This window comes from Pelodiscus sinensis, chromosome 30, assembly GCF_049634645.1.
Source record: "Pelodiscus sinensis isolate JC-2024 chromosome 30, ASM4963464v1, whole genome shotgun sequence".
Taxonomy (NCBI): Eukaryota; Metazoa; Chordata; order Testudines; family Trionychidae; genus Pelodiscus; species Pelodiscus sinensis.
The window spans coordinates 12,770,932-12,787,228 of NC_134740.1; the positions used below are offsets into that span (position 1 = coordinate 12,770,932).

Below are 16,297 nucleotides of genomic sequence, written 5' to 3' on the forward strand. Positions count from 1 at the left end.
TGAAAACTCATTAGATATCTGTTTCAGGTTTTTTTGGGAGGGTTTGGGGAAAAAAAACCTGACAAAGTGAAAAGAAAAACATTGACAAAAACAGATCTGTTTTTTTCATTTTTGTTAACATTCTTGATGTTAAGATTAAGTTCCCCCGCTGTCTTTGTTAGTTCTACAGTTTACAAAAATAGAATTTACTTTTGTTCATTCTAGACTTTATTATACTGTATTTACAATCCAAAGAAGATATACTCATCTTGCTGGAGGGGTGTGTTGACCTCCTTAGTGAGGCAAACTTTTGGAAAAGCAATTTCACATGGCAAAGAGGCATACTTCTTTTTCAGTGTAGTTACTTTTAATGACAAGCCCGGGTTAAGTTGTAGCTGACTAATGTATCTCACTTACCATGTCTTCTGATAGACGCTGTCACCATGAACTCCTTTCATTCCCATTCTTTTTCTGTGGAGGTGATGGGCAATAGCATGGGAGCTGAAAACCAGGGCATCCTATGATGGTACATCTTCCTTTCCCTACATCTACACAGATCACAAATAGCGGACTGTTTCACACCTGGTTCACATGTACGTCATGGCCATTTGACACCATGGTCTGATGGTAAAGGTGACTTAAAATGTTCATAATCAGTACAGTTCACTGCACTTTTATGCTCCCTCTCCTGCCAGACACTGGTGCAGAATTTCGTGAGCATAAATGAGAACCTGCCTCTTCAAAACCAAAAGGTTTTGACATTGGGAGGAAACTCTTTCGATCGCCCTTCACTTTTCCTCCGACTAATGTGTTACAGAAACAGAGCTCACATAGGCATCATGGGGGTATTTGTATTTTCTTCCTCCTCATGCCTCCAGCACCCAGGAGATGTGCACACTTAACTGAAATTCACAGACTCCCTTAGGACGTGTAACAGACTCTGCGGAGCCAGGATGGTCTTATGGGGGAAGTCCTGTACCAGCAGTCTGGAAAACAACAATCTGTCCCCCCACCTTTGCTGAACATTTGCCAAACAATGGAGATTTGGTGATGTTCCCTAAGAGTTTCCAACACCACCACAGCGGCAAGCAGTAAAACCATGGCAAATGTCAACGTTGGACCCCTTCCGCTTGTTCAACACTGTTGCACAGAGAAAACCCAACGGTGAATTTTCTGGGGCCTACAACACCAAGCAAATCCACGTCGTGCACTTGACACAACTTACTGGCATCGAATCAGTTCCCCATTGCAAAGCAAATTTACCTGGCATTGCTCGGGTCACTACAGAGGGGTTCGGTGCTGGGGGCGGGAGGGCGAGTCTCTGGGGGATGGTGTCCTGAGGAGAGTGTTCTACTAGTCCCAGTTTTGCCAAACCCGTGGTACAGGAAGGGATGGAGAGGTGAGTGTGGAATTTAATCTCCCTCCCCTAAGTTTCCTCAGCTGAATACCAAAATGAGATGCCTTCCAAATCAGGGCACCGACCAAAAACTGGTCATAGAACGCCACATCAGTGAAGTTCCACGGGTCTGCAAAACCAAGGGAATATGCCTCATATTTTTGACCCCATATATGGGCACCTAATTAATTCCCCATTTCGGTGTACAGCCTCTCCCCGACTTACGAACGAGTTAGTGACCAAACACTTGGCTGTAACTCGATCTGTTCGTAACTCGGACCCCATTGAGTTACATAGCGACCCTGCTGTTCATAAGCGTGGGTCGCATTCGTAACTCGGGGACCGCTTTTATGACCGCTCCATGAGAGCTTTGGTCGTAAATGCGAATGGTCATAACTTGACCGTTCGCAACTCGGGGACCGGGACAGAGGGACACAAGATGGCTGCTGTGGGCAGACAGGACACTGGGCTAGACGGACCTTTGGTCTGACCCAGCCTGTCCGTTCTGATGTTCTTATCTTCTACATCAAATGTAAAAGGGAGGAATTTGATCTTGGAGGGACGTCTCTGACACGCAGGGTAAAATAATCAAAAAGTCTCAGGGCCAGATTTTAAAGATATTGAGGTTCCCAAACACCATTGAACTCAATACGAGTCAGGTGTCTAACCTGCTGAAGGGTTTTTTGAATCCCACAAGTCATCTGCCTTGAAAGCCTCTTCTTCCCCCCCCCCCCCCACCCCCTTTTGCTATTTATTTAGAAACTGGACCTGTAACAATTCTAGTCATCTGAAGAAGTGGGTTGTGCCCACAAAAGCTCACAATTCCATCTACACGTTTTGTTCGTCTCTCAGGTGCTGCAAGACTATTTATTATGGTTTAAGTTTTTCCAATTCCGGACTAACATGGCTCCCCCCTGTAGCTAGGGAAAGACGGTTAAAGGTATTTCAAAGGCATCTGGAAACTTAACACCCTTTGAAATCATGTGCTTTTGAAATCCCCACCAGCTGCCTAAATACCTTATTAAACTGTGGTCTTCTGTCACTGCTGATGTTTTCAGGGAACTATCCACAAGTACTCCAAGATCTTTCTCGAGTGGGAACAGATACTTTAGAATCCACCCATATAACCCGTTTTAAGGAAACTTGGAATTATTTCTTCCGATACACTTTCCTTTGCAAACGGTGATTTTCGTTATGTTGTCCAGCAGCACCATGTTCTACCATCGGCTGTGAACTTCACCGTCTTGAATCATTCAGTGTCATCTGCAAAGGTTGCCACTTCAATGTTCATTCCCTTTTCCAGGCCATCAGTGAGTATGACGATCACATCCTTGGGAGACCACCGTCTTTACCTATCTATACTATGAAACGTCATCATTTATTTTTATATTTTATTTCCTGTTTTTAACCAGTTTCTGAGCCAGGAGAGGGCCTTTCCCGTTATCCCCTGAGTAATTTCCTTCAGAGTCTTAGACTGTCTACACTGGATCATTCTTATCCACATGTTTGCTGACGGCTCCAAAAATTGACAGGGATTGGGTGAAGCTTCATTTCCTTTACATAAAGTATTTTTAACTCCTCCCCAACAAAGTCTATCTCTCTGTGTCTCAGGGGCAGTGAGCAGGACTTGATGACCTCTTGAGGTCCCTTCTAGTTCTAGGATTCTGATTCTTTGCTGTAGTTTCTCCTAGTTTTCCCACCACTGATATTAGGGTCACTGGCTTGCATCTTCCAGGATCACCTCTGGTTCCCTTATTCAAAATTAGAGTTACATTTATAGCTGTCCAATCATCAACTTATGGAACTCCTCGCCAGAGGATGTTGTGAAGACCAAGACTTTAACAGGGTTCAAAAAAGAGCTAGATAGACCCATGGAGGTTAGGCCCATCAATGCCTATTAGCCAGGATGAGTAGGAATGGTGTCCCTAGCCTCTGATATGGGTGACCGGAGAGAGACCTGTTGAGTTCCCTTTCTCTGGGGCATCTGGTACTAGCTGCTGTTGGCAGACAGGATACTGGGCTAGATGGACCATTGGTCTGACCCAGTATGGATGGTTTTATCTGCTTAGGAAGATGGTATCAGAGGTAGGTTACATACTACAGTTTGTAGTCCTGCAATATCATACTCGAGTTCCTTCAGCGTTCTTGGATGAATATAATTTGGTGCTGTTGGTTTATTACTGTTTAATTCACAAAGTTGTCCTAATCACTATTCTATGGACTCATCACCACGGGAGCTCAGCACACGGCTCAGCTGGGCGGAGGGAGGGGGGGAGCTGGCAGTCCAGTGCATGGCATAGATGGGCTGTGGACAGAGGGGGGTGGGAGCCAGAGGCCAGGAGTCCCAGTGGGGTGGCAGGGTGGGGGTGAAGGCTGATGTCAGGGGGCTAGAAATGACCTCCCCTGGTCCAGCAAAATCCCTCATCCAGGACCGATCTGGTCCCAGGAGTGCTGGACCAGGGAGGTCCAACCTCTAGTGAACTTAAGAAAAGGAGATAGTATGTGAAAACGGGAATTTTAGATGCAAGCAAGGAAACTAGTCCTCTAACTTACAATGAAATTCAATGGGATCTGGGCAATTCATTCCCATAGAATCGCAGAACACTAGAACTGGAAGGGACCTCGAGAGGGCATTGAGTCGAGTCCCCTGCCCTCATGGCAGGACCAAGCACCATCTGGACCATCCCTGATAGATGTCCGTCTAACCTGCTCTTAAATATCTCCAATGATGGAGATACTACAACTTCCCCAGGCCCGTGGTTCCCAACCTTTTTGAGTATACGGACCGCTTTTCAATCTATTAAAATTTCACGGACAATATAGCTGTTTACAAACATTGCATTATTTGATAACATGAACTATAATACATTTCAAATGATTATCTAAACAAATATAGTAGTAGTGACGGTTAAATGTAACAACACCGAGGTGCCATTTTTTTTATTGACTAAAGCAAACAGAAGAATATGTACACAACTCATAGGTAATACGCTGGTCGTATGTGCCAGTCATTACATGAAACCCATCCGTTCTGATCGCTACACATTTTGACCAGGCAATATCCTACTCCCTCATGAAATCACTCAGCACATCAACAATAGCCTCACCAGTTGCACGCATGGGCAAAATTTGCAAAAGAGAAAGCCCTCTTGTACACCTCTGTTGTATTCATAGCTACAGACTGACAGCAGGTTGGAATGGTTTGCAATTGCCGTTCATTCATTGATTTGCAAAGAATAGAAGCAACTTTTCTGCATCCTCTCTGTCTGTTGTTCCTTAACGTTTTGAGCTGTTTCGTCAATTCTGCACCAAACTGTGGGTAATATCAATTTCAAGGTGATGTTGAAGATTGGCTGGTTTTAAGTGCTCATTTGACAGCATACGTGCCTTTGAAATGTCAGCTTGGATGTATAGACATGCTGTGAAAGCTAGGTGCCTAAATCCCTTAGACTTAGGCCCCATTGCATTATCGTTAGCAGTGTCCACAGCGTTCCTGGCAAACACCACGAAATAGAGCAGTGTGGACTGATCAGCATCCCAAATCTGCATTTCTGCCCCTTCCGTTCATATGTTCATCAGTTTGTTATAATGAATGAGGAAACATGCAAAACCAATAAATGATCCCTAGCACTAAAAACGACCTTTGGGATGGATTAATCTTGGTGCTTTGGACTGCATTTCTACTCGCCACAGAACATTGGTAAACCTCGTCACATCCGCCTGATGGCCTTTTCCAGGGCTCGCTTCACCTCTTTGTTCCGCAGTGTATAAATGAAAGGGTTTAACATCGGTGTCACAATCGTATTAAAGACGTTGACTATTTTGTTAAGATCCAATGAGTTCTGTGCTGAAGGCTTGACATACAGAAAAATGGTGGAGCCGTACCATAGTGTCACGACGGTGAGGTGGGCCGAGCAGGTGGAAAAGGCCTTTTGCCGACCTTGGGCCGACGGGATTCTCAAGATGGTGGAGATGATGTAAATGTAGGAGACCAGGATTATCACGCATGAGCCCAGAAGGATGTTAATGGAGACGATGAAAGTTGCCCGCTCAACGAGACTTGTGTCGGCGCAAGAGAGCGCGATCCAGGAATCGATGTCACAAAAGAAGTGATTGATGACATTGGGGCCGCAGAAGGACAACCTGGATATTAGAGCTGCCAAAACGGAGATCTCCAGGAACCCACACAACCAAGCTCCGAGGGCCAGCTGAGCAGAGAAGGTGATGTTCATGAGCGTGCTATAACGCAAAGGGTGGCATATGGCCAGATAGCGGTCATAGGCCATAACGGCCAGGAGGAGACACTCCGATGAGCCCAGTGAGAAGATGAAATACAACTGCAGGATGCAGCCGGGGAAGGAGATGGTTTGGCTGGTGCCCAGCATGACGCCAATGGCCTTGGGGACAAATGCGGTGGTGTACCAGATTTCCAGGAAGGAGAGATTACAGAGGAGGAAGTACATCGGAGTGTGGAGTCGTGGGTGGGTCCGCACTAAGACAATCACAAATGTGTTCCCCATCACCGACAGGAAATACAGAATTGAAAACACTGCCGCGAGGGAGAGCCGAAACGACCAAGAGCCGGGAAAGCCAAGGAGCAGGAATTGCTGGACACTGGTTTGGTTTTCTCTTTCTGCCTCAGCCCCAAGGTCCATCTGTCAATATATAAGTGTTTAGAATGTGAACACACTGAATGTGATTTTGGATGGGCCAAAACCCAGCACCTGACCGTGACAAAGTGCCAGTACATGTCACGAATCATGGGAAGTGTGAATGGTTAGCATGAGTGCATCAACAGTGAGTGAGCTGAAGAGAGGCCATGCTAAAGTCCAGGCAAGAGCACCGGAGAATTATGGACTTGATTGGTCCAGGCAAGAGCCCCGGAGAATTATGGACTTGTTTACAACTTTAAGAAAAGTACTGTGTGAAATAAAAGAACTGTGTATACGTGCTGAGGCAGCTTTTCCAGCATTTGAAGATAAGAAAAAAAAAAAGGAAGGGAAGAATCTAACCAAGGACAGACCATTGTTTCTCACTCGTGATGAGGCAAGCAAAATTGGGTGGTGTAGAAACCGGGTGTTTCTGGATTGGTTGTGGTCACACCAGTAAGAAGAAGGGGGTGTCACTAATGGACATCACCCCACTTGGATGGCATGCAACCAGTAGATGGCATCCCACCCAACTGGCCCCTACTGAGGGGATATATACCACACCATTTTGTCCTAGGAGTTTGAGTCCATTGATTCACCATATTGGGGTGATGTGCAAATCGGACTTCCACCTCAACCATATTTACCAACATTAGTTGGGGTCTGGCCAGCTCCAGAGTGTGAGTGTTGAGCATGAGTGTGTGTGTTAAATTGAATTAAGAATTAGGCTGCTAAATTGGGTTAAGAATTAGATGTAGATTGTTACGTATTCCGTTTAATTATTGCTTTTAATGTCTTTTTATGCTTGCAATGCCTTTTAATGTCTTTCACTGTTTTAATTGTTTAAGTACTAAATACACACACACACACACACACACACACACACACACACACACACATATGTAGTGCTTTTAAAATTTGCTCCTGAATTGCTTGCAATAAGCTTGTCAAAGGTACAATCTGTCTACTGTGGGTCTCTGTTCTGTGAGCTGGTTACAAGACACGGTCAGGAGCTCTGTTTGCTCGGGTTGATCACCCGAGCAGCAGCAGCGCCCTCTTGTGACATACAGTATGTGCAGATCCGCACATCTTATTGCCTCTCTATAAATCGGTGGTACGCCCACATCTTGAATATTGTGTACAGACGTGGTCACCTCATCTCAAAAAAGAGATATTGGCACTGGAAAAGATTCAGAAAAGGGTGACGAAATGGTGACGGGTTTGGAACGAGTCCCGTATGAAGAGAGATTTAAAAGACTGAGACTTTTCAGCTTAGAAAACAGGAGACTAAGGGGAGATAGGATAGAGGTCTATAAAATCATGACAGGCACTGAGAAAGTGAATAAAGAACAGTTATTTATTTGTTCCCATAATATAAGAACATGGGGACACCAAATGAAATGAAAAGGTGTCAGGTTTAAAACAAACACAAGGAAGTATTTCTTTCACACAACACACAGTCAACCAGTGGAACTCCTTGCTAAAGGATGTGGTGAAGATCAGGACTGGAACAGGGTTCAAAAAAGAATTAGATAAATTCATGGAGGTTAGGTCCATTAATACTTATTAGTTGGGATGGGTAGTGATGGTGTCTCTACCCTTTGTTTGTCAGGGGCTGGGAATGGGTGACAGGGGAGGAATCACTTGATGATTCCCTGTTCTGTTTACTCCCTCTGGGGCACCTGGCATTGGCCACTGTCAGCAAACAGGATGCTGGGCTGGATGGACCTTGGGTCTGACCTAGTCTGGCTGTTCTTATCTTATTATGATCAGTAGAATTGTCCCCATTTTACAGGTAAGGAAATTAAAGAAACGTGTAACACGATCTGTTCAAATCACAGCAGCAGCTGATGATAGAAGACAAAAGAGGAATGGTGGGTGGAATGATTGATTTGGGAGTGGTCCTGCTTGGAGCAAGGGGTTGGACTAGGTGACCTCCTGAGGTTTCTTCCCAACCTAATCTTCTCCGATTCTATGAAATTCTTTCCTCTATGCCTCGTGCACTGATTAGAAATAGGTGTCAAGTATCAGAGGGGTCGCCGTGTTAGTCTGAATCGGTAAAAGTGGCGAGGGGTCCTGTGGCACCTTATAGACTAACTGAAGTGTTGGAGCATCAGCTTTCGTGGGCAAAGACCCACTTCATCGGATGCAAGGGGGTCTTTGCCCACGAAAGCTTATGCTCCTACACTTCAGTTAGTCTATAAGGTGCCACAGGACTTCTCGCCGCTTTTGTAGAAATAGGTGTGTATCTCACTATCTATTTCTCTATACACACATTTTCTTTTTCTCTTATATGCCCAAGTAATGTCTTTATATGTGTAAACTGCGCGGGTTAGTATAGTTAAGCTGCTTGGAAATTTTCCACCATCTTTTTTTTCCTGATGGTTACCGCTTTTCTCAGGCAACAGAGGCTACATCTAGACTGCACTCTAAAGTCAAAAAGAGATATGCAATGTGCACTATGCAAATTGTGTATCTTTTTCCGATTTCATTTCAAAGAGGCTATTTCGAAATTTGGCACGTCTACACGGAGCCAGATTTAAAAGTGCTCTTTTGAGCCATCCTTTACTCCACGTAGAACGAGTTTTACAGGAATGACAAAAGAGCACGTCCATTATTTTGAATTTTTTTTCAAAATAGTTGACATGTTCCTTGGATACGGCATTGCTATTTCTGGATACGTCCAATATCCCAGAATAGCAATGCAGTCTAGATGTACCCAGACTTTTGGAAAGTGAATCAATAAAATATTTTTGGAACATTCATCAAAGCAGTAGGATGTTGTTTCTGGTGACTAACGAAGAAAATGCTCTGATTGAAATTTGGGGATATGTGAATGCTTTAACAAACCTCAGAAAAGAATAAAAGAATATTAAGACTATATCAATGATATGATATATCTTTGTGGAAAAAACGTGGATGGGAAAACATCTTTTCCCATTGGCTCTAAGAATTCTACAAGTTACAAATAATAGTATTTCCTTTTGTCCATCCTAAATGTTATACTATATTACTAAAAAGTGATAAGACAGACTCATTCCTTGAGTAGGCATTTTTTTTAACTCCCAATGTGGCATACATTTTGAACAACAGTATGGAAGTGGCTCATATTACTGAGAAAAGCAAACCTGTTTCTCACTGCAGCTACATTTAAATCTAATTCCAGGATCACCTGTGTCTGATGAATGGGTCTAACTTACCATGTCTTGTCAATACAAACTCCTTTCGCTCTCAATCTTTATTCTCCCCGCATGATGAACAGGACAGTTTGCCGATGAATAGTGCATCTTATGTTGGTTCCTCTTGCTTGTTCCCCACCTAAATATATAGCACATATGGGAATATTTCACACCTGGTTCACATTGAGAGTAACGTCAATTCACGTCATTCTAGCAATATAAAGAGCCTGAATAAATACACATTAAGCATAATTCCTTCTCAATTGAAACCCCAGTTCTACTTCCAGAGTGGTATAAAGGAGAGAGAAAAGATTCAGACACATCTGATAGATGTTGTCTTTGTTATGAATCTCCTTCCACCGTCACTCTACCGGCCTTTCCCGTGTCTACCTTATTAATGAGCCGCGGCTCACGCTAAGGAGGTTGGTTTTGTACCCACCCCTGTCTTTGCAGTGCCGTGAGGGAATCTGATCTCAACACAATTTTGGACTCCCCTAAGGTATGTAACCAACTCTGTGGAGTCAGGCTGGTCTTCTGAGTAAAACAGTCTAGACACCAGGACATTATTCCCGTCTGTGCCTTATGAGTGATCGAAACTTACAGGAGCCTGGCGTTTTCAAATATGTTAGAGCAATAGAAGCTGTTGTGAAAAGAATGGCTATTAGTTCACCCCAGGACTTTGGTGTATTACTTCATCCCATCCATACCTCCATAATGAGAATGGCCCATTCCTTCTTGACCCTGGAAAACAATTGGTCATAGTCTTTTTTCTTCTTTCTTTTCTCAACTTTGTCTTTTTTCTTCTTTTGTCTTTGTCTACTTCCTTTATTCGTCTTTGTCTCTTTTCATCTGTCTTGTTTGTCTGTCTTCTTTTGTCTTCTTTCATCTTCAATTTCTTTTGTATTCATCTGTTTTTTTCTTTCTTTATCTTTTCTTTTTTCATCTTCATCTTCTTTCGTCTTCTTTCATCTTCGTCTTTTTCTTCATCTTTTTTCTTCGTCTTTTTTATTCGTCTTCTTTCTTCTTCTTTTGTCATTTTTATCATCTTCTTCATCTTCATTTTTTCTCCCTCCTCCTTGCAACACCCTTTTAGAGACTTGTAAACTGCTCTCATGTCCCCTCTCAGTCTTTTCTTTTCCAAACAAAACAAGCCCAATTCTTTCAGTCTTACTTCATAGCTCATGTTCTCTAGACCTTTCATGATTCTTGTTGCTCTTCTCTGGACCTTCTCCAGTTTCTCCACATCTCTTTTGAAATGCAGTGCCCAAAACTGGACATGATACTCCAACTGAGGCCTAATCAGCACAGAGTAGAACAGAAGAATGACTTCTCATGTCTTGCTCATAACACACCTGTTAATACATCCCAGAATCATGTTTGCTTTTTTTGCAACAGCGTCACACTGTTGACTCCTATTTAGTTTGTGGTCCACAATAACCCCTAGATCTCTTTCTGCAGGACTCCTTCCTAGACAGTCACTTCCCATTCTGTGTGTGACACAGATTGTTACTTCCTAAGTGGAGCATTTTGCATTTGTCCTTATTAAACGTCATCCTATTTACCTCAGACCATTTCTCCAATTTGTCCAGATCAGTGTGAATTATAACCCATCCTCCAAAGCACTTGCAACCCTTTCCAGCTTGGCATTGTCTGCAAACTTCAAAAGCATCCTCTCTATGCCAATATCATTGATTAACAGAACCGGACCCAAAACAGACCCCTGTGGAACCCCACTTGTTATGCCCTTTCAGCAGGATTGTGAACCATTAATATAAACCATGGTATACCCACATCTTGAATAGTGTGTACAGATGTGGTCACCTCATCTAAAAAAAAAGATATATTGGCTTTGGAAAAGGCTCAGAAAAGGGCAAAAAAAATTATTAGGGGTTTCGGACAGATTCCATACGATGAGATATTAAAAAGACTTAGGGTATGTCTACACTACAGCACTATTTCGAATTAACTTAATTCGAAATAGTTAATTCGAATTAATCTAATTCAAAATAACACATCTACATGCAAAAAATATTTCAAAATAGCATTTGCTATTTCGAAATAGCACGTCCACATTGAGGGGACCCTGAACCGAAGTTAAGGCTGGCTGGAACCAGTGCCAGCAGGGCATCAGAGTAGGACTTAGTGTGTGGGGCTGCTGCCTGAGGCTAACTGAGCACCGTGCTTAAAGGGACCCTACCCCCACCCCGGACAGACAGTTCTCAGGGTTCCCCGCTTGCTTGTCTACCTCGATGAGGGACAGCAAAGCCGTCCTGGCTTGGAGTGCCCTGAGTGCCCACACTCGGGACACCACAGCACTCGGCCACATGGAGCCAGAGCTGCTCCTGGGCATATCGGTGCATCTCGTGGGGTTCTTGGAATCAGCCCGGCTGCACTTGCTGCAGGATGCCAGCAGGGGGGTCCATCGGGGGGCTGTCAGGATCCAGAAGGCCCTGAGGGAGAGCATCCACGCTGAGGAGCCCTCAGAGCCACCCCGGTCCTCCCCACTGGGGGCTCGTGCCCCATTCCTCCCTCACCTCCTTCCACTTACCCCTCCCTAGCCCCCCCTTCCTGATGTCAAATAAAATACATGTATGTTCAAAAATAGAAACTCAGTTTATTGAACAAAACTGGGGGGGAATGAACCTCTGGGGAGACTGGGAAAGAAGGTGGGAGAGGGGAAGAGGAAATCTGGGAGGAGGGAGCTGGAAGGGGGAAGCAAGGGGAAGAAGGGAGAGGGGAAGCTCAGGACCCAGGATTGGGGGGTCTCATCGGACCAACTTGACTTTCATGCAAACCCACTCCTGGGTTCACATGTGGCCTTTGGTGGCCAGGCTGGCAGCTATCCTGCCATAGACGGCCACATTCCTCCATCTAGTGTGGAGATCATGGACGTTGGGGGTATCCCCCCCAAACCTGAATAAGGTCCATGATCTCCACTCTGGACCAGGAAGGCAGCCGCCTTCTCCAGCCCCTGTCAGGCTCCTGGGAGCTGGCAGACTGCTCCTGGGGAGCCGTGGAGGGCTGGCTGCCAGTGGCTTGCTGGCTCCTATTGTGGGGCCACTGGGTCAGATGCCCCAGCAGCCACTGCTGACTCTGGGCTGGCAGGCTTGGAGCTGGCACAGGCCCTGTGGTCAAGGTCGACCCCCTGAATGGCTCCGAGGCTGGGGGAGAGGAGAGTAAGTTTTCCTGGTTGTGTCCAGAGTGGCCACCAGGGCTCCCTGGGAAGGGCCGGAGGCCCCCTATTTCGAATTAAGTGTCTACATGGCACTTAATTTGAAATAGCTATTTTGAATTTGGCGTTACTCCTCGTAGAATGAAGTCTACCAAATTTGAAATAAGTGCTTCACATATTTCCAATTAATTTCGAAATAGCAGTTTACATTTGTAGATGTTATTAAAGTTAATTCGAAATAACAGCTGTTATTTCAAATTAACTTTGTAGTGTAGTCATACCCTTAGACTTTTCAACTTAGAAAAGAGGATATGATTGGGGTCTATAAAATCATGACTCGTGTGGAAAATGTGAATAAGGAAAAATTCCCATAATATAAGAACTAGGATTCACCAAATGATATTAATATGTAGCAGATTTAAAACAAACAAAAGGAAGCTTTTTTCTTCACACAGTGCACAGTCAACCTGTGGAACTCCTTGCCTGAGGATGTTGTGAAAGCAAGACTTTACCAGGGTTAAAAAAAGAGCTAGATAAGTTCATGGAGGTTAGGTCCATCCCTGGCTTTTAGCCAGGATGGGTAGGAATGGTGTCTCTAGCCTCTGTTTGTCTGGGAATGGGCAACAGGGGATGGATCACTTGATGATTCCCTGTTTTGATCCCTCCCTCTGGGGTATCTGGCATTGGCCACTTTGGGCAGACAGGACACTGGGCTGGATGGACCTTTGGTGTGATCCAGTTTGGCTGTTCTTATGTTCCTTATGAGAGGGGAAAATGCATTATAAAAGAGGGTGACATATATTTTCTCCAGCTATAAATCAAATATTTAATGGTTTCATAAACATCATCCTAGTATATTGTGAAGACATCTATATTGATTTGAATCCAGTTCCACTACTATTTCATTATCATGCTGGTGCCTGTCCCCTTACCTGCTTTGTTTATTTTTGGCCTAATTTATATTCCTCAGATATTCCTGGTTAAACTGGTATTCTAGTACAAATTGCCATAGTTGTCTGTCTTTCCAGGACCAAACACTGCTCAAACTTCAGAGAGAAGACAAGGCCATTAAGTTGATCACCCAGTGGTCACCCATTCATTAAGGTTGCCAGAGCATTGGAAACACCCTTGACAGCTTTTATTCATGCATTTAAAACTATAAACCGTTTCATACCCTTTATTTCTAACCGTACATACAAGAATGATACATACACCAAAATAAGATAAACAGATTCAATAGATTGTGACATTAAAACTGATCGATTACATGAGCTTAACATATGCGTATTTGTATAAATACAAAAAAAATATTTACAGATCATAGTATGCAAACATCTCATCTTACATGATGGATAAATCATGCACATCGATTTTCCATCAAAATTGAGCACTGAGCTAAAAAATGCAATAAAAAACAAGGTGTTCAAAAGTTTAACAAACAGAGGAGGAACATCAAAGATGCTTCTGTTGGTGGCATTTTGTCTAGGCCTGTCCCTGTCCAATGCAAACATGAGAACAGGTTGATAATCAAGGCAGTAACATGGAAGCCATTCAAAGCTAACTTGATGTCCCACTGAATATCTTCCAGAAAGCCTTCTTCACCTCCTTATTTCTCAGAGTGTAGATGAAAGGGTTTAACAGCGGAGTTATGATAATGCTCAAAGTGTTGACAATCTTGTTGATCTCTAAAGAGTTCTGCGTGGAAAACCTGACATATAGGAAGATATTGGAACCGTACCACATAAGTACTACAATAAGATGAGCGGAGCATGTGGAAAAGGCCTTTTGTCGGCCTTCGGCCGACGGGATCCTCACGATGGTGGAGATGATGCAAATGTAGGAGACCACGGTTATCAGACATGAGCCCAGGATGACGATGGTCGACATAGTAAAAGCTGCCAACTGAAATGGGGTGGTGTCTGAGCAGGAGAGAATGACCAAGGAATCGGTGCTGCAGAAGAAATGGTTGATGATGTTGGATCCGCAAAAGGACATCTTGGCCATCAGTGAAGTTGGGTAAGAAACAATCACGAAACCAGAGACCCAGGAGCCCAGGGCCAACTGAGCAGACTTGGTGTTGCTCATGATGGTGCTATAGTGCAATGGGTAGCAAATGGCCAGATAGCGGTCATAGGCCATGGCAGTCAAGAGGAAAAATTCTGTGCAGCCTAGGGTAAAAATGAAGTACATCTGCAGGATGCAGCTAAGAAAGGGGATGGTTCTGCTTTGCCCCAGGAAAATGGTAATTGCTTTAGGGACACAAGCTGTGGTGTACCAGATCTCCAGGAAGGAGAGGTTGGAAAGGAAAAAGTACATGGGCATTTGGAGGTGAGGATGGACCATGACTAGAGCTATTATGGCAACGTTTCCTGCGATTGTCAGGACGTACGTTGTGGTAAACACCACAGAAAGAGAGATCTGCACATATTGATTGCCGGAGAATCCCAGGAGGATAAACTCCTGTCCATTGGACTGGTTTCCCTTCCCTACTCCAGATGCGAGCTCCATCTGTCAAGAGAAAAGAGACATAACTGAGGGGCCATTTTTGTTTTATGGGTTGTTGGACAAAGGTGTGAAAATGATTTAGAGGTCTAAGTCCCAAAACAAAATCAGCTTAGGTTATCAGGGCTCTAAAAGCGAGGAGTTTGTAAAGCGTTTGGATGGCACCGTTGGAGATTTACAAAAATCATAGAATCATAGAGCTGGAACAGACCTCAGGAGTCATCAAGTCCAGCCCCCTGCTCTAGGCAGGACCAATCCCAACTAAATCAAACCAGCCAGGGCTTTGTCAAGCTGAGATTTAAACACCTCTAGGGATGGAGACTCCACTACTTCCCTAGGGAACCCATTCCAGTGCTTCCCCACCCTCCTAGTGAAATAGTTTTTCCTAATATCAAACCTGGACCTCTCCCAGCACAACCTGAGACCATTGCTCCTTGTTCTGCCATCTGTCACCACTGAGAACAGCCTCTCTCCATCCTCTTTGGAACCTCTCTTCAAGAAGTTGAAGGCTGCTCTCAAATCCCCCCTCACTCTTCGCTTCTGCAGACTAAATAAACCCAAATCCCTCAGTCTCTCCTCATAGGTCATTTGCTCCAGCCCCCTAATCAATTTGGTTGCCCTCTGCTGGACCCTCTCCAATGCATCCACATCCTTCCAGTAATTGGGGGCCCAGAACTGTACACAATATTCCAGATTTGGCCTCACCAGAGCCAAGTAAAGAAGAATAATGACATCCCTAGATTGACTGGAAATGCTCTTCTTAATGCAACCTAATAGGCCATTAGTGTTCTTGGCTACAAGGGCACAGTGTTGACTCATCTCCAGCTTCTTATCCACTGTAATCCCCAGATCCTTTTCTATAGAACTGCTACTTAGACAGTTGGTCCCCAGCCTGTAACAATGCTTGGGATTCTTTTGTCCCAAGTGCAGGACTCTACACTTGTCCTTGTTGAACCTCATCAGATTTCTTGTGGCCCAATCCTCCAGTTTGTCTAAGTCACTCTCGACTCTATCCCTGCCCTCCAGCATGTCTACCCCTCCCCCTTGCTTAGTGTCATCCGCAAACTTGCTGAGGGTGCAATCCATCCCCTCATCGAGGTCATTCATAAAGATGTTGAACAGAACTGGTCCCAGAACCGAACCTTGGGGCTAGAAACCGACCGCCATCCTGACATTGAGCTATTGATCACTGCCTGCATCAGCAGGCGAGACTTTTGAAAGTCCCCACAATCGTCCCTCTGAAGCTTTTGCCTGTTACATACCTTTGAAAGTCTGGCTGTGAAATATCAAAGCTCTTTATCATATTGGCCTTCCCAACTCAACAAGGGCCAGATTTTCAAGGTTTTGAGGCATGTAGTGGGACTTTGAAAAATGTAGGGACCCATGAACTCATTGGTTGATTCGATTTAGAAATGCCAAA

The 16,297-nt window shown here is 44.4% G+C and overlaps 3 protein-coding genes across 3 annotated transcripts in view; 1 reads left to right on the plus strand and 2 right to left on the minus strand.

The window, feature by feature from the left end:
* LOC102448380 (olfactory receptor 14A16-like) overlaps positions 1 to 16,297 on the plus strand; it is a 111,676-nt gene that overhangs the window by 9,986 nt on the left and 85,393 nt on the right. The gene's annotated exons all lie outside the window — the stretch shown is intronic.
* LOC102446648 (olfactory receptor 6F1-like) lies at positions 5,086 to 5,997 on the minus strand. The gene has a single exon (XM_006135715.2). It carries the CDS (start codon positions 5,893 to 5,895, stop codon positions 5,086 to 5,088), a length of 810 nt encoding a protein of 269 aa, XP_006135777.2. The 5' UTR covers positions 5,896 to 5,997.
* On the minus strand, positions 13,933 to 14,859 carry LOC102446887 (olfactory receptor 6F1-like). The gene has a single exon (XM_006135716.2). The coding sequence runs from the start codon at positions 14,716 to 14,718 to the stop codon at positions 13,933 to 13,935; it is 786 nt and encodes a 261-aa protein (XP_006135778.2). The 5' UTR covers positions 14,719 to 14,859.